General features: G+C 49.4%; 1 protein-coding gene across 1 annotated transcript in view; it reads right to left on the minus strand.

Annotated features, from left to right (window-relative positions):
• Nucleotides 1-381: 381 nt before the first annotated feature.
• Nucleotides 382-21,975, minus strand: part of LOC122365524 — an 83,532-nt gene continuing 61,938 nt past the window's right edge. The window contains exons 11-19 of the mRNA XM_043336793.1: nucleotides 20,978-21,106; nucleotides 20,389-20,553; nucleotides 19,018-19,186; nucleotides 16,858-16,997; nucleotides 14,228-14,358; nucleotides 10,841-10,952; nucleotides 6,196-6,350; nucleotides 4,674-4,796; nucleotides 382-2,558 (exon numbers count right to left, since the gene is read on the minus strand). Of these exons, the coding sequence (XP_043192728.1) occupies nucleotides 2,313-2,558; nucleotides 4,674-4,796; nucleotides 6,196-6,350; nucleotides 10,841-10,952; nucleotides 14,228-14,358; nucleotides 16,858-16,997; nucleotides 19,018-19,186; nucleotides 20,389-20,553; nucleotides 20,978-21,106 (1,370 nt within the window). The 3' untranslated portion in view covers nucleotides 382-2,312. The remainder of the gene's footprint in view (nucleotides 2,559-4,673; nucleotides 4,797-6,195; nucleotides 6,351-10,840; nucleotides 10,953-14,227; nucleotides 14,359-16,857; nucleotides 16,998-19,017; nucleotides 19,187-20,388; nucleotides 20,554-20,977; nucleotides 21,107-21,975) is intronic.

The following is a 21,975-nucleotide window of genomic DNA, read 5'->3' on the forward strand; positions in this document are numbered from 1 at the left end:
CCCTAAAAAGATAGAGAGACTTCCGTCGAGATTACTTCAGTACCATAACTCGTTTTTCCCAAAAACCATAAGAGAGTGGAACCAACTTTTGCCCAGCATGATGGAAGCCGAATCTGTGGAAGATTTTCGGAAAAACGTTCAAACACATGTAAATTCGGCGTAAACGTGATTGTAATTGAAATTGCTCATGAGTAATGCAGAATGAATCAATCTAAAATCAGTAGTAATGTGAGTAGGTATGTACTTGTGTGTATGTACTTGTGTGTATGTGCGATACTGATGTGTGCATGATGTGTGAACCAGATTTAACATCACCAGGGCCAACCGGCATTCGTGATTGTTGTAATACATGATACATGATACATGATACTAAAATGCCACTAAAAGACGAAGTATATTAACTGTGTTACACGCAGCTTCAGTTCATTGTTAGAGGACACATACTGACATACACACCACACACGCACAAACCCACAAACAAACGTTCCCTTACACATAAACACACGCATTTACACACAAATCCATAAAGTCACAGCCATATAACAGTGACACAACTAGTGCAGGCGTGCAATGATGTTGAACGCAGTGGCGACAGGTTTTATTTCTTGCACGATACGCAGCGAGGACGAGCAAGGAAATAAAAACAGCGAGCCTGACCATACCTACAGCCATTAGTCACATCAGTCTGGAGGTCAGGAGATACTGGTTTATAGCACATTGAAGCGAATAACGATTTCATGATTTCTTTTTCTTAGTTTTTCGCACATGGTAGGTACCTATATAATTATAAAATCCAACCTAGATAAAATCCAACCGTCTGTTCCGGATATTACATTTTTCAAGGCGATGAGAAAAGACAGCACACCGTGCTGTCGTCACTGTTATGAAGCAGGATGAGGAGAAGAAATCTTATTTCTCGCCTTGTGTGAATATGTACCTACCTATCCTACGTCTAATTCATGAACCATTCGTGTGCATTTCGAGTACGTACACCATCAATCAACATGTGAGAGTAGTAACATTCTGATCATAGTCCGTTTAAAAGTTATTCACCCACCTGAGTCACATGGCTTCAGCTAGTTAGGAGTACATGCCAGAGAACAGTTCTGAGGACACACAGTTAACCCGGCGGCCGCTGGGCCTCCGCGCCACCCGCCGGCCGCTGGGGGGGGGGGGGGCATAAAGTTGCCCCCCCTTTACTTCTGCGACGATATCGTCGCAACGCGAAGAGATAGAGAAGCGAAACTTTGCACACATCTTCCTGAATACCTAGCCGAGGTTGTGTCCAAATTTGGTGTCGATCCCATTTGAAATGACGTCACAGTGACGTCATAAGTGAAATTATAGATTTGCGACTCTCATATTCCTCACGATACATCACATATATGGGACCGAATATAAAGGGCCGATTATTGGTCAGAAACTAGATGGAAGTGTAGTAAGATGTTTTAGGATGACAGCAGGTGCTGTCTAGTTCATTTACAGTCGAGTTTCATGCTCAGCGTCATCAGAAACGGTCCATATCGGAAAACGACAAAACTTTATGACGTCACTGTGACGTCATCTTAGGTGCTACAACCACCAAACTTTCCTCAAACATTGCCTAGGTATTCATTTGAAGCTATGCCAAGTTTCACGTTCGTAGCTCATCAGTTTTCGAAGATATTTCACAAAACGTAAAGGGGGGGGCAACTTTATGCCCCCCCCCCCCCAGCGGCTCGTGGGTTAACACCATTTACTAGACGACTTAACAGATCTACGTTGCCATATGAAATGCGAATGATACAAATACTAACTGAGCGTGTCGGTCCTATGAGGTTTTTACACACAACATGATTCAACGCTACAATGCACATCAACGCCCCGCACCATATGGTACTTGGACGAACCTCTGCCTATGCGATTCACATCCAATGAAATAAACGTCTCTTTGCTCCTTCAGCGCCCTTTTACCAAGCTCGTCTCTGGGCAGCGTTTTTATACAATGCCCATTTCGTCCGCATTAGTCTACAACAAAACCGCATCGATATCATCTCTGGTGCCTCGTCATCCCACTATTGGCGCCATTACACTGTTTCGTTTGCTGTATTTAGGTACACAGAGATACAGCTCTGAAGTGTGTGCCCTCAGCAGCTCAGCAGTTCCAGTTTCATTTACCAGATGGCACCGGTGCTGGGTCAGGCCAACAGCCAAAACCACAACGCGATAGTGGTCCACTCGTGATTTATGAACGCAACATCGGCTTCAAACTCCCCACCCGAACTCAGTTTTCCGAGCGAGGGAGTGCCCTAACTCCTCTCGGAGTGCGGGGGTTAGAACTCTGTGGCGATTCGCACGTCGTCTCCGTGTCCGTCTGTGTCAGCTCGGGCTCCGGGCGGCGGGGGTCGAGGACAGAGCACCACGTCAGTCCGCTGCGGCTGTGGGCTCGGCTCCCGGCGCGTGCTGGAGCTCGAGCTCTCCACGATCAGGCTGGTGGTGGCGTCCCTCTGAAGACTGGGGCTGGGCACGGGCCGGGCACCGCCGCGGTAGGGGCGAGGACTGGTCCCAGACGCCGGCGGCTGCGGGCAGATAGTCGTCCTCAAGTAAGTAAACAAAATCGTCAGCATAAAAACTAAATATCTTATTCCATTATTACTGGGCATTACAGCTGCAGTGTCATTAGCTATCTGCATTACCGTCCCTGAAAATGCAACGCCATTTTATAACAAGCATGTATTTAACACATCTTTTTGTAGAGCGCTGTAGCTATGAGCGGAAATGCGATCGCCTATCCAGCCCCTCTCGAACACTGCTATATAGACAGACATCGCAATGTCTTATATTGACATGTCCCAGACAGCGCCACGAACTTGCATTACATGCAACCATTCGCGATGGCACATTGTCGAATACCAATGAAACCATTCAAGCAGAAATCCAGGGACCAACAAGAGAGCAATCCTGGGCTCTTGAGCCAGTGCAATAAAATGCAGTGGCCGGAGCAATAAGATTATTTCTGGCATGTCGATGACCAGCGGCGCGTCTGTTATGAGCCATATTGGTGGGCGTAACGGCAGTCAGACTTCTTGGTGCGCCCGCACAACAGCCGAGCGGTAAACAATACATTGGTCGACTATTATTTCGACTGAAGTCGCTAAGCGTGAGACTACTGATAAATTTGACAAAAACATGCAATTGTTTTGTGATCATCTGCTTGAAATGACAATTTAACTTAAAGGTAGTGTGCCAGCTTTCCTGGACCGTATGGAGTTAATGGCCCAGATAAGGAGAACCGGATTTTTAGAACTTATCCATACCTTCAAAACTCATGGAAACGTCTTAAATTCTTCAAATTTTGAGTACCCCAGTGCGAAATTCGCCCCGACGGGTTGTCGGTCGTACCCCAACCACATTTCACACCACTATGAACAATAAATGCACACACTGAAATCGCTATTACCGATATGCTCATCCAATCAAGTTTCGATAAACCCGTTCATCATCAGCTCCTGCGGTTTCGAACACGCCTGTTAGGTGGTGCGGTAGACCGCGCCCAAAGCCAGGGCCCCGGTAACGTGAGGTAGCCGAGTCAGGGCAGCGTGCGCTGACCCAAGCCGGAGCCGCGCGTCCTCCCGGTGTCATGTGATAGCCCGGGGCTGCCCGCGGGGATGCGGTAGACCGCGCCCAAAGCTGCGGCCCCGGCTTGGGTCAGCGCACGCTGCCCCGACTCGGCTACCTCACGTTACCGGGGCCCTGGCTTTGGGCGCGGCTTCTGCTCATACTTTGTGGTGCGGTGGTGGTGCGTCGGGCTGCGCGCTCTGACTTCGGCCAAGAAAAATGCGTCAGCTGATCATTGTCATTTCTGCCACTTGCGTGTGGTGAAATGGGGTCATAACTTATGAGACGGCTTTTTCATATCAATTATTTTACATAAAACCATATTTCAAACCATAAATAATGTTCGACAGCCAAATAAAAGAAACAATACCAATACAGGCTTACAGTTTAAGGCTCGACATTGTGTTGTCTACGATTAGACAGCTGATAACTCATTCCCGTACGTCGTATGGTCGTAACACTATAATGACCTTTGCTTATTGTCACATGTGCGCCGCATTCGCGATTGTTGCCGACGCCTGTTTGCAGGTGAGCCCACTACATTTTTTATACATATCTAAAAACCGATAAACTTTTAGGCGAAAAAGGCACTATTCCAGGCCCATTTTTGATTTTTTTTGCGATATTAGGTAAAAACAGAAGCTTCTTATCCTAGGAAAAATAAAATGGGAAATCTTTCAAAGGTGGCACACTACCTTTAACTGTTATAAAGCAGCGCTACTGAAAAAGGAAATAACTTCAAGGAAACTCAAGTAAGACATCGTACCTTATTAGAAATCTTAAAATGAAAGATGCTAATATTATCTCAATGATTGACCTGTCGCATCTAAAGCAATGATGGATTCTGAATTTGTTTTAGTGACGCATTTTCAAATTGAACAGAGGCTGTGAGTGAAATAAAACAAAGTTATTGTATATAATTAATATATATTTATTGTGCATTTATTTATAATATCGACGCCAAACTGTGGACCAGGAGCTGTTCAGTTCACTCCTCCTTCGCTCGATCCTAGTAAACTTAGATTCGTTCGATTTGAGGTGAACTGGCTTCAACCATCTCCTTGCGACCGACTGACCCGAAAGACGATGAGGGGCACCAGCTCCTCCGTTCGACGCGTGTCGGTGGAGACGGTCGGCGACGGAGACGACGGACTCGAGTGGCTCGCGGGACCGTCGGCCGCCCGGCCCGCCGACGCCCCCTGGCGGCGGACGGCAGGAGACGTCACTGGCTGGGTAGACTGCGCCGCGCGACACCAGTGTGATGCGGCACAGTCTACGGGTCAGGTAAACACGCAGCTTCGCTCTCCGCTCTGTGCTCGCCAGAGATACGAAAAGGGTGTTGTATGCAAACCAGCTCGTGTTTACGTCCAATATATTATTCATGCTCTGCAGACAAGAGCCCGCTGTGAGCGCAACAGAGACGCTACAGTGAGATTGTCTGCATCTGAAACGTACCCAAATAACTACATCGCTCCCTATAACAGCCAAAATCCAGCTCCACAGTCAAATGAAACCAGAGCTCCACACAAACTGATGAAACCTCGCTACGGACACGTGGTGAATGAACACAGAAGAGCCCCCGAACTGCAGCGCAGATGAGTGTTATGTAGAGGCTCGAAACCGTGCAAGGAGACAGAATTCATACAACAGATTTGTTATGAATCCAATCATGATAATTATGATGAATTAATCATGATATGCAATCAATTTATGGATATTTTCAGCTTGAGTACCAATAGGTCGCGATTTTTTAAAATCATTTTTTGCTTTTTAAATTGAGGTTGGTTATACTGACTGGAGTGGACATCCGAGGTATTGAGCCTGACGACCGCTAGCTGTGATATTATGTTATTAATTTTTCACTTCAAACCAATTCTCTCTTATCCCCCGCCACGCTTCAAAAGCAATTTTCCATTGTTCTTTTATCCATCTCTTCGAGATATCAAATCAATTGGCAGCCTGAACATTTTCTATTATTTATTTCTAAACAAGTTGGCAGGGTTGGCTGGTACGGCCGTTACGGTATTAAAAATATAGGTGACTAGCGGGCAACGAATTTGGCACGGTAGCTATTCCAGCATTTAGCTCATCACTACCCAATAGGCTCCGTAGCATGTTTTAGTTACGTGATTTCCGATCTCACATGTAATGCATGGGCAGCGTGTTGCTAGTCTGTCTGGTCTGTCTAGTGTGTGGACAGTGCACTGACTGGCTGATCTGGGCAGTACCATGTGTGGTTGGTCGCCTGTGCCAGCGCCCTGCTCTGAGTCTGGGCAGAGTGATGCTAGTTTGTCTGGTCTGCCTGATCTATTAGTTCTGTCCGGGACTGTCAGCGTCCTACGCTGCCTCGATATTGTTGCTGCCTGGTCTGTTTGTTCTGTCTTTGTAATGTCTGTCTGAGGTCTGTTGCCCAGCGTCCTGTCCTGCCGCGGCAGTGTGCTTCTGGCCTGTTACCTGAGCTAGCGTCCTGCCCTGCATCGGCAATGCAAGCTGCTGGCCTGTCTGTTTTGTCTGTTGTGTCTGTGTGGTGTTTGTCTGTGACTGGTTACCTGAGCCAGCGCACTGTCTTGCCTCGACAGAGTACCACTGGTTTATTACCTGAGCCAACGCCCTGCCTTGCCTCGGCAGAGTACTGCTCGACTGACTGGTGGTGGAGCCGGCGCGCGGAGGAGGCCGCGGCCGAGGTCGCCCGGTCGTGGCCGGTCTCTCCAGTGAGGGGCCGTGCACGTCGACCGGCACAGTGTGCTCGCCACCTGTCGGATAGGCGAGATATGAGTCAGCGAAAACCTGTCAATGTGGGTTAGAAAGAGCCGTGGACCCATAAATATAGGTGCGAGCGTGCCGAAGCGCACTTACTCGACCAAGTCTCACTAACGGCAAGATCTGTCTAAAGGGGTTTATTTTCACATGGGATCAATCAAGGAGCAATTCAGATGTAAGGGATACCTTTACGGTCACCCTGAAAGAACAGAAGTCACATACCAAAAGTATTGGATATGTCAGCTAAACACAGTGCAATAACGTGGACGATATTCTCGCAGACCACCCTCTAGTTGTTCCTGGTCGAATTCAACCACATTCCAGCCTGAGCTGCGGTAAGGGTCAGCTAAATAATTTAAGGTGTAAAAATGTCACTAGGATGTCACTGACGTCTTGTCATGTCCTAAGTACAAAAAACAGCAGCAAGACCTGCCTGGCGTTGTCCTCTGGCGCTCTCTTCTGCTGGTTCTGCATGTCCAATGGCATGTCCAATAACGATGTCTGCTGGCGCTGTCCACCGCTGGACACTGTCCGCCGCTCCAAACGACATCCCCAGCCGGTCACAGCCCGAACTGAGCGATTCGCCGACCCGCCGTACCACTAATTGGCCCGCCCCGACAGCCGCCGGTCGCAGCTGTCACTGGCGGCTCGTCCGGCAACGGCAATCAACCACGGCGACAGACGCCGCCAGAAGCACCTCCAGATATCGGCCGGGCGTCAGACGGCGCAGAAGTTGTCGGCACCCTGACACCGAGAGCAATTAGGGCGCCTCTAACCAACAAACCATGATTGATGACCCATGAGATCGAGCACACGCCAATTCAGGAGCTTCACATGGCTATTGAGAGTAATACAGTAAGACAATGAGACTACCGGGCAGCGAGACATTGTAGAAGAGAGGCATGAAACATTGTAATATTATTTATTTGAAAATAAATAAAACAAATGTTCATGATCGAAATCTCAGAGCCCGAGCTGCATAACACAGCGCTTCATATGGGTTGGAGGCATCGACAAGCTTTACAGGAGCCATTAATCGAGAGATCTGCACGGCGTCGGGCGGATGGGCAGACGAATGTGGAAAACATTCTGTGTAAACATCTCTGCCGGAGCGCTGACACTTAGCTGCGGGCGACAGCGCGCGGATGCGACACCAATACTAGAAATCAGGGACTGAAAATGTGTCGTAACATCTGCTGGTACTTTGGTCTTATATAATCTTCTTTCACGAACGTCAGTACGAATCATGAGATTTATTTTCCAGCACTTCTGTGGTGTTTCCGATGCTGACGGTTTGCTGTGGAGTACAGCGATGTCATGTTCCCGAGAGTGTTCATTAGTTGACTCGTGGGCGTTGGTTTCCGAAATCAGCTCTCCGACGAGTCGTGGAATGTCACTGCGAACGCCAGACAGATTTGCAATGCACTGTGGGCGTGCAGGGGTCAGGGCGCAGACAGGTCTATGTTTGCACCCCAGCGTGCCTCCTCTAGGTATTGACCGCGCAAACGGGATAGCGTGGCTGGAATTGTGGCTCGTTAATGGCGACAGAACGATTTTTCGTGTATCTGATGATGAGATAACAGTCAGTGGAAATGTTCCGTGCAACATAAAAAGCGGACTTTGTGCGTGCTTTGTCCACTAGCTAACTATTTAGCACCGCAGCCAAAACCAAATATAAGTTATGTTCAAAATTATATTCCAGAATACCAATGCCAGTTTTAGTCATGACCAAGACAGGTAAAGTACCGTTAACCCTGATCATCAAAGCATCCATGGCTGAATCCATGGCCGTATCCGGGTCACTCGTCTGACATTCGGGGGGCTCGGCCGGCCGCCGTTCGTCGGCGGACGCGCGGCGGCCGTCATCTGGCCGGTGGCCGCCATGAATAAGTTGCAGTCGGCCGGCCGGCGGCTGTCACATCTGACCACTCCCGGTGACCAACAGCGCCGGCAGGCCGGTCAAGGTCACGCCAAGGTCGCCAGCAGCAGGTCCCGCCCACTGCGCTGACGTCACGGTTAGACAGCAGCCGCGGGGGGCGGCCACACACAGACAATAGTAGCTGAGCGGTCTGTTTGCCAATCAATGGAGAGCCGGGACCCCTGGGAGGCTGGCCGGCCTCTGCCCATGGCAGCATGCAGATTACGGTGTATCACCCGACTCCCACTGGATACAGCCGCAGGCGCGGTGGCTACTCGGTCTGGAGGTGGGCGGCGAGCGACGGGCGATCAGCGATGGAACGGTGGGCGGTGGGACGGTGGGCGATGGATAATAGACGGTGGTTGGAAGATGCTAGGCAGTAGCAGACGCGGAATGTAGACAGAAGGCTGTAAATAGCAGAGGGAAAACGCATGGCCATTGCTCACCTCTCACAGTAGGTCATGGCCCCCATTTTGTTCTTTTTTCTTTTTGTTCAATGTATGCCATAATGGTGATAGCAATGCACAAAGTATCATAGTAGGGACTAATGCCGGAGTCCCGTCTATATCTCCTGTCCACCTGCCCCATTGGTTTATCCGGAGTCGCCTGTCCATCCGTCCATCCCTGGTCCTCCATGAATCCTGACCATCCGTCCACCCTGCTCGTCTGTCCCTCTCTCCACGCCGCCCGTCGGCTGGTCGGCCGATGACCGTTCCCGGACAGTCGATGGATGGTTCAGTCGACTCGCTCGGAGCGCACTGCGGTCCACGGGGCCGCCCTAATCCGACAAACTCGGCCGACTGCGGAGAGGTCGCTGCGTTCCTGGTACGCCGAGGGCAGTGCTGCCGGCCCCCGGGGAGGTACTGCTAGTCGCGGCACGACCGGCAGAGTGCATTACACCGTCCCAACAGGTAAGACGGGGAGCCGGGCGGCCGGACGCAGCACGTGGCAACAGTGGGGGCTCAACTCGTCCGATACCATTGTGGTATTGAGTGAGAACAGATAAACTCATGCGGTAGCGAAGAGCGACACATTCAGCTCGAGTTTAATGCCTAGAGTGCTTCACCAGCTATTGTTGTTGTCTGTTGCTATGGAGCAGGTCATAAGCTTCCGTTAGTCACAGCGATCTATATAGGGGCATCCTTATCCACAATGACGCTATGCGCTTCCATTCACCAAATTGAGTGAGGCACTATAAGAGGATTGCCCGGGCTGATCACAAAGGATCGTTCTGAAAGGGTCATTCTAGTCGAATAATTTATTTGCATTTGGTTCTTGATCTTCGGAAGTCACCGTTGGGCCATCGTCTGAGCAATATAATAAATGCTTACGTAGCCCCAAGCGTTCGTCAGATACGAGACTACCAATATGCTGGCTCTCTGAAGCAGCTTTGGCTGATGACATCGCTCGCTGTGGCTTTAGGGTAGGGTGCTCTTACCAATCACTCAACCCTACATAAAGGAGCACAAATCTCGGTGGATCAATGTACCTATGTATGTAGATTGCAGTGAGAGCGTGTCGTTATCATGGTAGTCAAATACTCACAAAATATAAGTTAAACAAAAATGTTGTCAAAAATGTGATCATCATGCGCTCAATCCAACACTGACTATAAAATGTGAAAACTTGCCAACGCTCGTAAGTAGGTATTTGGTATGGCTTGCACTCCATTGCAAACGCCGCGCAAACCCGAGATCGCTAGGCTGCCTGGCTAGGTAGCGTGTTCCGCAGCACACTAGAGTCATGCGGCACAGCATACCATGCCAGGCTGCCTCCGTCTACCGAGAAGAACGCCGCGCCCGAGAGAGAAAAAGAGAGAGAGAGAGAGAGAGAGAGAGAGAGAGAGAGAGAGAGAGAGAGAGAGAGAGAGAGAGAGAGAGAGAGAGAGAGAGAGAGAGAGAGAGAGAGAGAGAGAGGAGAGAGAGAGAGAGAGAGAGAGAGAGAGAGAGAAAGAGAAAGAGTGTGTGAGAGGCGGGGAGACAGCTCCCGAGAAATGAAAACATCTGTCTTTGATACCTCTGCCGAGTGTTTTAGTTGCTTGCGTAGTTGAAAGGTAGCTCAATATATGTTCTATAATGGGTAATTTCATTCGACTTTAAACTTTCGGTGGAGAAGAACGGAAAACTTTCAAATGTGTAGTGTTTGAGTACGATTTTCAACATGATAGGTATTTGGTCAGTCTTGAAACGACACACACTTGTGCACTATAAATGAGATTGGCATTTTGTGCCGCAAGCTACGATGAGTTTTGCACAATCAAACGTGAAATCAAACTACAGCAAAAGAGTTACATCGCACGATCGTACCCAACTTTTTTAAGTTGGAAAGCATCAATCCTTGGTGTAGTTAATGCTAACACATTGTGCTAACACCAATGTTTGTGGGTGAGAAATGCTTGGGGTTATTTCTGACTATTCCATTTACCGAACTATTCTATATCGCGGTTCTGTAAAAGCCCGGACGTTTCTATAGGTAATGGCGTTAGACGGGCTCAGAAATAACCTCTCCTTGAGCGGAGATTTCTGCCAATCTGTGAACCCCTCCGACATCGCATCCGACACCCACCTGAGTGCATATGACGGGCCAGTTCGGCGGCGTACTTGTCCGAGAGCCGGGACACCTGCTCCTGTCGCAGTTGGATCTCGTAGTCGACGCCCGCGGCGGCGCGGCGGTGGTCCTGTGGCAACCGGGAGAGGCCTGGTCAGGCATCGGGTGATTGATAGTGACACCACCCACACCCACACCCACACACACACACACACGGCTGGTCAGGTGCATCATGGACTTCTCCTTCCTGTCAACACATGTATACTGGTCAGCGAGTCGTGGTGCCACAATCAATTCGCAATTCGCATGGGGTCTCTATGTAAATTGATCAGCTATAAGCCGTATTATGTGGCACGGTGCTCAGTTACCTCCGACTGCTAGTGATGCTATTTTCTAGTCTGCGGATCCTGTGTTTGGCTCCACGTCAATCCCGAATGATTGCTGACGTCAACGTTTAGCCAAGGGAGCTTATCCAGGCATCAACAATAATTATCTGAATTGATAGGATAGGCAGCTAAGCTTGATGCTGAGCTTGACAGACATTGATGGGTTGAAATTCGGTACGCTGGTAATGTATTTATAGTGCAATGCCCGGACTTAAAATGATCTAACCTTGGACGAGTCTCTAAGTGCTATGTCAGAAGCATCAATAGCTTACTTTGACAAAAAGGTTGTAATCTGATAGAAGTGTGGACTTTAGAGCCACATGTTACGCAAGAACCTGTATTATCTCGTAACATCTCAAATATATGAAACACGGTAAGTGGTTTCTTGTGGCAACACGCGTTCTCCCCAAACAAGTCTCAGCAGCGGGCCCTCCGGCTGGCTCGGGACACTGTCCAGCGGCCACGTGGTGTCACCCCCCCCCCCCCCCGTGTCCCAATGTCGATCGCTCTTCGAACAGACGGCGGCTGCTGTCCAAACGTCGCCCCATCAGCGGGAGGTCAGCCGCCGGCCGCCAGCCGGGATCATCATCAACCAAATGGACCCCGCAGAGCCAAACACTGGCGCGAAAAACGACCCACGCTCGCCGGCACGACGCAAGTCGCCAAACAATTGCGAGTGATTCCAGCCGCCCGCCTGTTCGGAATGAGCCAGAGACAGTGACGGCGAACCAATAGACTGGTCCCCGGGCGGCAGAAGTTCCTATGAAGGGTCGATGAGCGATGAGTCGAGCAGGCCGCGGCCTCCGGTTTTTCTGCAAACAGTTATCACAACAAAAGTCGGACTATTTGGCCGTATTTCAGCTAGCATGGAAGCTGTGCGGGGCTCAAAGTAGACCCGAGAAGCCAGCGACGGACGTGCCTTCAGATCGTGTCAATTTCCAGGTGCCCGTCGGGCACAGTCGGGCTTTCTCGACGGTCGTTCAATTTCGTCGAGGCTGCGTCTGGGAACGCGCTCTTGAGTCGGGCCGTGTGGTCTAGTCAATGTGAGACGCCGAGTCCAATGGGGAGACAACTTAGCGGGGAGTGTGTCGTTGCCGGTCGTACCAACTAGCGTTGTCGGCAAATGACGTTGTTCGGCCGCTTGCAATCGCGCTCGTGTAGTTTGCAGTGCAAACTTGAATACGCAGTTGTCCTTGGACTAGGCGGAAATTGTTGGGAGGTGTCAGTACTTAGGATTAAGTACACTTATAAGCGATCTCAGATAGAAAATGGTTGTCAATTATGTAGAGCGCACTACATGTTCAAATGTCAATAATCGTAGAAGCTGCGTCTCTCATATTCCAAGACAGAATAATTGAAGGTATGTGAGTGGATATGTAAATGCAAATCAACTACAAACATCATTCAGGATGTAAGTACGAGTATGTGTCTGGAGTTTCGATAATATAAATTTACGACACAATGAACCGTCAGGTAGAGTCCCAAGTGTGTGTGTTCACTTGTTCAGCAGTCCATACATCGACTATGTGTTTGCTTATCGTGGTCCTCTCTCACGGCTGTTGGCTCGAGTGATTGGTGGCACGAACAAACACAATAACCCAGGATAACCACATAACACAGGATAACCGCCGGCCGCGGGTGAAACCCGAGGATGTAGGGGTTTACTGCAGCGGAATAAGACGCTGTGGCTTTGCACGAACACAATGACCGAATGTTTGTTGTGAATCAAAGACGTTTTCTGATCTACAGTAGCCGTTTTCACGACGGGCTATCCGGCGAATGCACCTAATTTGACCAACTCTGCACCTAATCTCTTTTACAGCAAATATCTTCATTTTTTATTTTTTTTTTCAGTGTTTTAATCGATGATACTCTCTGATAATATGACAAAGGAGGCATAAATTAGTGCAACCCTAGCTGATAGCTTCTAAGAGATACACTGAACCTAATTTGACCAAATTGCACCTAATCTGCACCAAATGTGTACCAGATGGCCGTCGTGAAAACGGCGAATGAAACACAAACAAGGGGACCGAGAAAACGAAAACCTGACAAACATGAACCAACGTAATATAAACAGACGGAACGGGCCGCCATTATGCCGGTACTGGCTGGTGAGTACAGTCTGCAGCTCCGACCAGGCCACTGCAGGCCGGACAGGGCCAGACTCGGCGGCAACGTGCTCTCAACCAGTGAGATACACGAGCGATACGTGACCAGACTTCAGCGGGACAGACGCGGCGCGCTGGCGGCGAGTGGCGGCGCGGCGCCGCGCCACTCGGTGACAGCACTCAGAGCCGAGCTCGGTACATAGCGGCACTTTGTCCTGCTGACAACACAGGCCAAACAACGCAATATTGCGCGGCAAAAAAAAAAAACCGGCCATATTTCCGCGAGGATCTGGAAAATAGCAGCGGTACGTATTGTCCAGTGGCTCATCAATAGAAAAGCTTGGGGACGTAGCAGGTATCACGTTTTTATGAGATGAAGCAAGCTCCTCGAAATTTGAATGGGATTAAACATCCAAACGATAGGTACAATTTCGTTTCAATGCAATTCAGAATACAAAGCGTTTTACTGACGGCTTACACTAAAAATAAGCCCATAAAACAGCCTCTCATCATGGTTTATAGGTGTAATTGAGTATTGGATTATGTATGTTTTAACAGTGCATTATGAGCAAAGCGTTGCAATCTGCTCTTGACTAAAAAATGTACAAATAGTAGGTAGACTTCTACCGAGGCTACTTATTCACGGGCATTTTTAGTGACTAATATTTCGCATGCACAATTGACACAAGCACCAAGTGACATAAAAAAAACGCTTCATCTGACATCTTCTACTGATATTTGGTATCCAAGACCAACAAACTCCATAGCAACAAATCAACCATTACCTGCCCCAAATAGACCGAATCATCGACTGCCATTTATGGATGCGGCTCAATAACACGGAGCTACAGACCTGTCCATCTGTATGAGATAAGATGTATATCTGTGGAGGGGGAAATCACAGTTACCTTGGCGTCTGTGATGCCTCGCACGCGCATGGCGACCACGATGGCGATGGCGAGCAGCACCAGAGCTCCGACCACCCCAACCAGCACGCCGATCACGGGCCGCACCTCCAGCAGACTGTCCGAGCGGCCCGCTGTGCACCCAGACAGGTCACGGGTCAGGTCACGGGTGAGTCAGGAGGCAGGTCATGGGGTCAGGTCACAGCGAGTTGAGTCACAAACGGCAGCCGGGACAATAAACAGCAAACACGAGGTAGGTGTTTTAGATAATCCATGCACTTTCGGCACTTAGCTTCACGCTCCAATACTTCTATTCTACTCGTGTATCATTATTATTATCTACACTGCAACTTGTGCGCGTGGTAATTTCAAAACTTCCCGGATTGTGTAGTTAGCTGGTCCGTTACAGCACCTTTGGAACCCACTACGACTCTCTACGGTCGGTGTAAACGAGCACCCAGGTAATGAAATAACCAGCGGCTGTGCGCCTCCAATCAGACCAGCTCAATACTCTCCCGCGTGCCGAAGGTCCAGACATCCAGGCACAAACGGAGCTGGAATTCTAGTTGTGCTTCTTCTGCTTATACCCTTTTCCCTCACTCAGTTGAGCTAATAGAAAAGGCATTCGCTTTGTTTTTTCCGCTTTGATCGTAGGTATTCGTATGTTTCACCATTCCTCTCCACAAATACACGTTCTTCTCTCTCTCTCTCTCTCTCTCTCTCTCTCTCTCTCTCTCTCTCTCTCTCTCTCTCTCTCTCTCTCTCTCTCTCTCTCTCTCTCTCTCTCTCTCTCTCTCTCTCTCTCTCTCCCCCTCCCTCTCACTCACTAATTTGTCCTTGTTAAGTTGTTTACCTTACCCACCACTCATAGTTCAGGTGCTGATACACTTGAGAAACAGGCTCTGGAGAAACCTGAACACTACTAACCACTGCCTCACGTCTCTTGATACTACTTTCTCAACAAAGTGCACCGACTGCAGATTCTTAAACTTTATCTGTTTTGAAGAAGAAGAAAACATAATCAGACATTCCAAGATAAACAATGAACTATTGGATCTCATCTCTATAATCCTTAGTGAAGCAACTTGATTGACTAAAGTGGAATCACTTGGCACATAAAAATGTGTCGCATGTCCTTCTGAGGATACAACATTCTACACAGCCCACAGGCTAAGATACCACTCGCTACAAGCCGGCATCTAAACTAATTTGGCCCAGAATACAGGCAGAATTAAGGGCGTAAACCAGAGTACCTGCACCGAACGAGCTACATCGATCTCATGTGGCCTGGCAATGCCGTCACCGGCACGGGTCTCCTGCTACCGCCCGCCGCCGCTCGCGTTACCCCGCCTGCCGCCCGCCCGCCCGCTGCCGCTCGCGTTACCCCGCCTGCCGCCCGCCCGCTGCCGCCCGCCCGCCGACATGATAGCGCTGGCGGGCGGTACAGGCCACCGGCGCGGCGGCCGCCGGAGCCGCGTCTGTCGAGTGAAATCCTCGGACCGAGTCCCAACTGCCCCCGAGAGACCGGTGCCCCGCTATCTGGGGCGGCGCCGCAGGGCCGACAACCGGCTCGGCTTAGTCGCGCCGCCGCCGGGCTTATACCGGGCGCCGCGCCGCCCGCGGCTGCACGGGGAGGGAGGCTCGGCTGATGGTCCACCGAGCCGGGCGGGGAGCGCCGAGCGATGAGCTATCGCTGGGTTTGTTGGTAGGTTGCTGACATTGCCATGCATGCTGCAATGATGGACAATGACGGCGTTCGATTGAAAGGTTACGTTATATTTTGTTTTACTGTTTGTCTAACAAAAATACGGACATTGATGACACCGATTGTTTCACAAACCTGAAAGCAGCAAGTCCATAAGTGCCTATAAACAACAAGTGGTGAATTCTCAGCACTTGCTAGCTTTTCATCAACAAAATCAATCATTCAAGAAAGCTTACTTTCTCTTGAAATGCATTTGATTAATGATTTCGTGTTTCAGAGCAGCATCTTTCTAATCAAACTTAACCTAATGCATTTGTATGAGGCCCACGTTCTGTGATCAAAGTTATTAGGTAGTCATTTTTCCGGTATCACAAAAATAAACTGTTTTTGATGTTTTCATATCTTACATACTTTTATTAACTTCTCGTAGCCTCTGATGTCTAGATGACCGTAATTAAAATTTGGAATAGAGTTTGCTCTCAAGCTAAGTGGCTTAGGGTTGTGGGCTGTGCACTTCATTCACATATGACATATGTGGTATAAGACTCCACATTTTTAGCTTTGAACTGATGAAGCTGCCGCTTGAGATCTCAACTAAAGACAAATTCATTTCATTTTGAATATCAACATCCCCATAAGTTTTTTAACGCAACCAGTCCGTCATCAATTTTCTTAGCACAGCTCTCTTTACCATGTTTACCTTGCGCAACATTGGCAAGATTCCCAATCTCAAGAGCTGTGCAAACGACCTGCCTGACGGCTGCGTCTCCCGGTACTTCACCAGAGCGAGCGGCGGGCCCACTTTATCTGATCGAGCCTGTCCGCAGCAGCGCGGCGGTCGGGTTGATACGCTCCGATCCGCCGTGAGCCTGTGAGACCGACCCCCGCCGCTGACGGCAGCTCGTCTGTCGGTGCGCTAACAACTCACTGATCTCAGCTGTCCTGCCGGCGGCCGTGTCGACCGGCACCGCGGCCGGTGTGACGTAGAGGTCACTGCGGCCCCGCTCGTTGGAGGCGTGCAGGGTCAGCATGTAGCGCCGGCCAGGCACCAGACCGGGCACCTTGAACCTGGGGAACAGCGGGCGGGACGGGGTCAGGGGAAGTCGAGCCCGGGATATGGGGTCAAGAAAAAGAATAGCCAATATCTACATTCTATGCATTGTGTCGTGTTGAGGTGAGGAGCGGAAACGGAAAATATACGTTAGATCATACAATTATAAAGGCAGTTTATCGAGATAAAGTAAAAGTACTGCTCAAAGGACATAATAGTCAAACGGTGTCATCGTCACGCGATCAGCATATTGGGGAGCAAATTAACAGGATGGTGGTGCTAATCTCGCCTCCCATCAAGTGTGATATTCGTTCATGGACATTGCACGTGGATTCATAACCCAAACTCATGTCACAGTGCAGCTCATCGCGCTATCACGAGTTACGTCACATCACATTAACTGCTGCCGATCCCATAGCCGCATATGGGACCAGCCAAAAACCCGCGGGCAGCCACGAACCAATGTCATCTGCGATACCGCAGCCTCATAACAGTTTCTCGGCTATATCGGCCTGAGCCTGGTAAGTCGTCGGTCGGATAGCCCTGGGCGGATCGGGTCCAAGCATCGAGCAAGGCTCGGAATAGCTGAGTGTAGCCCCACATGAATGTTATATAAGAATGGCAGTGAAACGGGCTTTTGGGGAGGTCACGTCTGAGAGAGAGCGCTTTGCAATTGTTCCCGCTCACTTATAAACGAGATAAACGGGAAATATCGGCTGACCCTAGCCTACACTGCAATTTGCAGAGAGGCTTGGGAATCTTCCAGTAATGCAACGACTGTAACGAACAACCAATTCATCAGTAAATGCTCAGACTTTCTATATGGCGTCTATGAGCGCGTGCCGGCTGCAACATAGCACCACAACGCTTACCGAGAGCTCCCCTGCCCACCATTCCCACACCCATATCGATCGCCTAAGCCAAGCGGCGGCACCATTCCAAAGTCCGTATACATTTGCCTGCCAATCCGAGCTTAATTTATTTCAATTCGGAACGGATTAAAGCCAGTTTCCGGGGCAATAGCGCGGGGCGTGCTGGTCTGAATTGGACCGCGCGCACTTGTCCCGTAAAAACAGCCGGGCGACCGGTGTAACAGTCTCTCTGAACACTGACTGGGCCCGTGTGCAGCCTTTGTGACGGAGCAGCAGTGGTCGAGCGGTGACCAAGGTCGACTGAGCGAGCCCAGCCCAGTCCAAACATGTTAACGAGGCCTGGGAGGCAGCGGCACCGGGCGCGCCGACCACCGAATCACGCTCGGACGACTCGAAAAGGACTCAACAAGCTGTGAAGTGGGCCAGCCCGCAACGCAACGTCGGCCAACGCCCTGAAGACCTGGGCATTGGTGTACTGGTGAATTGTGTGCGGGGGTTGTGGGTGGGCAGTTTCTTGCAAACGATGCTCAACGCATGCTGAAAATGTACCTAAGAGTCGAAAGCAATGTTTTTTGGGTAACTGAAATCAGGTCGTTGTTCAGTCATTGTGTGCTAGTACTCGTAAAAATCTCTCACTGGACAAATGTCACGCATTTGTAAACATTGAAGCGCGCGGTTCGTAAACGAAGTTATTGCTACGCTCCAACCATGATGCTAATGAGATCGTGAGCGTGCAACCATTATGTGCAAGAAGTTTCAAGGAGCGTGAGATTATGGAGCATTAAGGTGAAAGAGTACGTCGAAACTTCTGCAGCAAGCAATAAACATAGCTATGCGGAACATTTATCATAACTGAGAATTCGAAGCAGAATTGCATAATGCATAATCCAGTCGGTAAAACAGGCATGTGAGCATGATCCGACTTCAGGTTTGAAATCCAGCACTTTGTGAGAATTGATAGTCATTCGATGTGACACGTAATACACGTAATACATGTAATGTAATGTAATGTAACGTACACGTAATGTAATGTTTTCGCCGGAGACAAGCAAACAATCAATTTGGGAAGATCGCTAAATGTATACTCATCGGCCAATTATGACACTCAATCGTGCTATCAACGTTTCTCTATTCACGAACACCCCGGGCCGTAAAGCCCACCTACCTTGGCGTCTCTGCTGTGCTGTTGAATACCACCGTGCGGTCCTGTGTATCCAGCACCTCCAGGTGAAAGCTCTGGCGCAGTCCGCCGTCCCCTCCGGGCTGACAGCTGACTGTCAGCGCCCGCGGTGACGTCGCTGTCACCTGACAGGAGCGCGGCCTCTCTGGACGGTCTGCCAAATCAGTGGACGGCTGTCAGTACCTACTGACAGCTCATCGGAGGGTCGCGGAAACTGAGAGGGAGAGGGGGGTAAAGAGAGGGAGACGTATGTGGATATACATTATTTTCTAATCAACTGATATACCTTTTTGTGTGAAACCGGCACCAATATTATCATTCTCTAATTTAACAACAACGAAAAACGTATCAGGGGATTTTGCTGATTCGCATTTCGGTTATTAACATTTAAAATGTTTAGTAAATAAAGTCGCGCTTGTAATTTTTCTCGCGACACCAACCATGGGGATAATGCATATAGACCGGTCATATCTTTCCCTCGCCGGGCATTTCCAGTGCCGTTCAAGGCCGCTTTAGTCCCGGGGAACCATTATCGAGCCGCGAGTGCAATAGATTTCACTTCACAGACTTCGCTGATAAACGGACAGGCTTTGATCTCAGCAAACTATATGAGTGTGGTATTATCACTATTACCAACGTTCTTTTCCGATATCTTTTCCGAGATCCGATACCACATAAGTTTAGTGGTAATATAGTTGTTATTTTTGTGACAGGAATATTAGAAAAGAGAAAAAAGGTTGTTGTCTTACATCGGCAAAGGGTTCCTGATTGAAGTAATCAAGCTGAACTTGCAAGTCATTAATATATTTCAGCGCTATTTTGAGAGACATTGCCAAAAATAGCTTATAATCCTCACTCTCTGCCCCCTATCTCTCTCTCTCTCTCTCTCTCTCTCTCTCTCTCTCTCTCTCTCTCTCTCTCTCTCTCTCTCTCTCTCTCTCTCTCTCTCTCTCTCTCTCTCTCTCTCTCTCTCTCTCTCTCTCTCTCTCTCTCTCTCTCTCTCTCTCTCTCTCTCTCTCTCTCTCTCTCTCTCTCTCTCTCTCTCTCTCTCTCTCTCTCTCTCTCTCTCTCTCTCTCTCTCTCTCTCTCTCTCTCTCTCTCTCTCTCTCTCTCTCTTCCCAGCTCCTCTGCCACCCCGTTTCTCCCTCTCCCTCTCCCTCTCCCTCTCCCTCTCCCTCTCCCTCTCCTCTCCCCTTCTCTCTTCCTCTCCCTCTCCCTCTCCCTCACTTTTTCTTTCTTTCCCTCTCTCTCTCACTCTCTCTCTCTCTTTCTTTCCCTCTCTCCCTCCCTCCCTCTTTCCCTCTCTCCCTCCCTCCCTCCCTCAAATCTCCCTTCCCACCTCCCTCTCCCACCCACCTGCAGGTCGCAGCGCGAACACACACGGCTCCGTCTGCCGGCCGACCGTGTTCTCTGCCCAGCACAGTAGCGTCCCGTAGTCACGCTGACTCTGAGTCGACACGCTGGCCACGCTGACTCCCTGTCGACTCCTAACGCGACTCTGAGGTAGCTCCTGGTAGGTCCCTGAGCGGCGCGACAGGAGGGAGGGACACGGGGGTCAGACGGGGTGAGTCGCTGTTAGGAACGAATGGGAAAACACTCAGTTGGGTGTGGAATGATGAAAAAATGTATACATGTTATACATTTAAACTGAAGGATAAATTTATGACAATTATGCATGGACAGGTGTTGTTACTTCATTGCCTCCACGCATTAAACATTTATTTTCGGTGTTGTGCTAACAAGTTTATACGGAGTATTCGTATAATTTCCAATTAGTACCATCATCAAGATAAGTTTACTTTTTATTGGTAGCTTTTGCATCGGTTAGATTACTTTAGCGACGGCGTAAAGTTGGATACACAAATGAACCACGCTTCAGGCGTATAAAAATTGCAAGTTGCTATAGAGCTAAACCTGTTCGTCAAGGCATCAATCGAGTACTTGCCTGTCGAGTTGAGCGCCCAGAAAAAGGTCTTTGGCGGCGGGAACGAGTTGACCTCGCAGGTCACGTTGACCGTCTCGCCTCGGGCGGTCTCGTAGGACCTTTTCTGGAACTGTTTGCAGTCGGGGACATCTGAAACAGCAGGTGTGACGTCATATATCTTCATATATCTTGGCAGTAAATTACTGGCGATAAGCCGGACTAGACTGCCTGAATGTCTCGCCACCCAGACCACAATATGTGATAGCCGGACAGGTGCATGCCACCTGCTGTCGAAGGGCTGCTTACCGCGAGGGATTGCGCTTCTAAAGGGAAGCTAAGAATTAGATTAAATTTTCTAAGCAGTACTATGCATTTTTAGCTCTATCTTTGTATTCTAAATATAAAATGATTGTGACGGATTTTATCCTAACGAAGTGTTTATAACGAAAAGGTAAATTGCATCAACTCGAAGGGGATGCGAGCATTGCGATCACCGATGTTCGTCGGCACAAAAAAAGAATGTTTTCACGTTCAGCATCCTGGTTATCCCAGTACCGTTTGTGCAGAGCCCCCAGCATTGACGCAGCTTCTATTCAGATGCCGGCGCATCAAGATCTCACTGAATATTCCTCCCCAACTTATCCGATTCGAGTGCTATTTACAACTTCAGAGTCCTTCGCTCAGTCAGCGGCTGACAGACAGATCCTATCACAGATATCGGGTATCGATCGCGCGGCCCGGCCGGGTACGATTGCCCGTCGATCAGTCATAGCGGACGCACAGCCCACGGCAGTGGTGGCTACAGTCAGTGTAATCCTGTTTACCCTGGATTTCTCCAGGCGCGTATAATCCTGCGACTTTTGACAGATTTAGAGAGATGATAAACCACAAGAAGGATTGCAGCTGTGAGAATCTAAAGCTGTGGAATCTAAAGCACAGAATTTAACCCTATTAGTGGCAGGCTCCTGGCTACAGCTGTGGAATAGAATCTGCCCTGAAACGACTCCAAGTAGGATATA

The sequence above is a fragment of the Amphibalanus amphitrite genome, unplaced genomic scaffold (genome assembly GCF_019059575.1).
Source record: "Amphibalanus amphitrite isolate SeventyFive unplaced genomic scaffold, NRLGWU_Aamphi_draft 000746F_arrow, whole genome shotgun sequence".
In the NCBI taxonomy this organism is placed as follows: domain Eukaryota; kingdom Metazoa; phylum Arthropoda; class Thecostraca; order Balanomorpha; family Balanidae; genus Amphibalanus; species Amphibalanus amphitrite.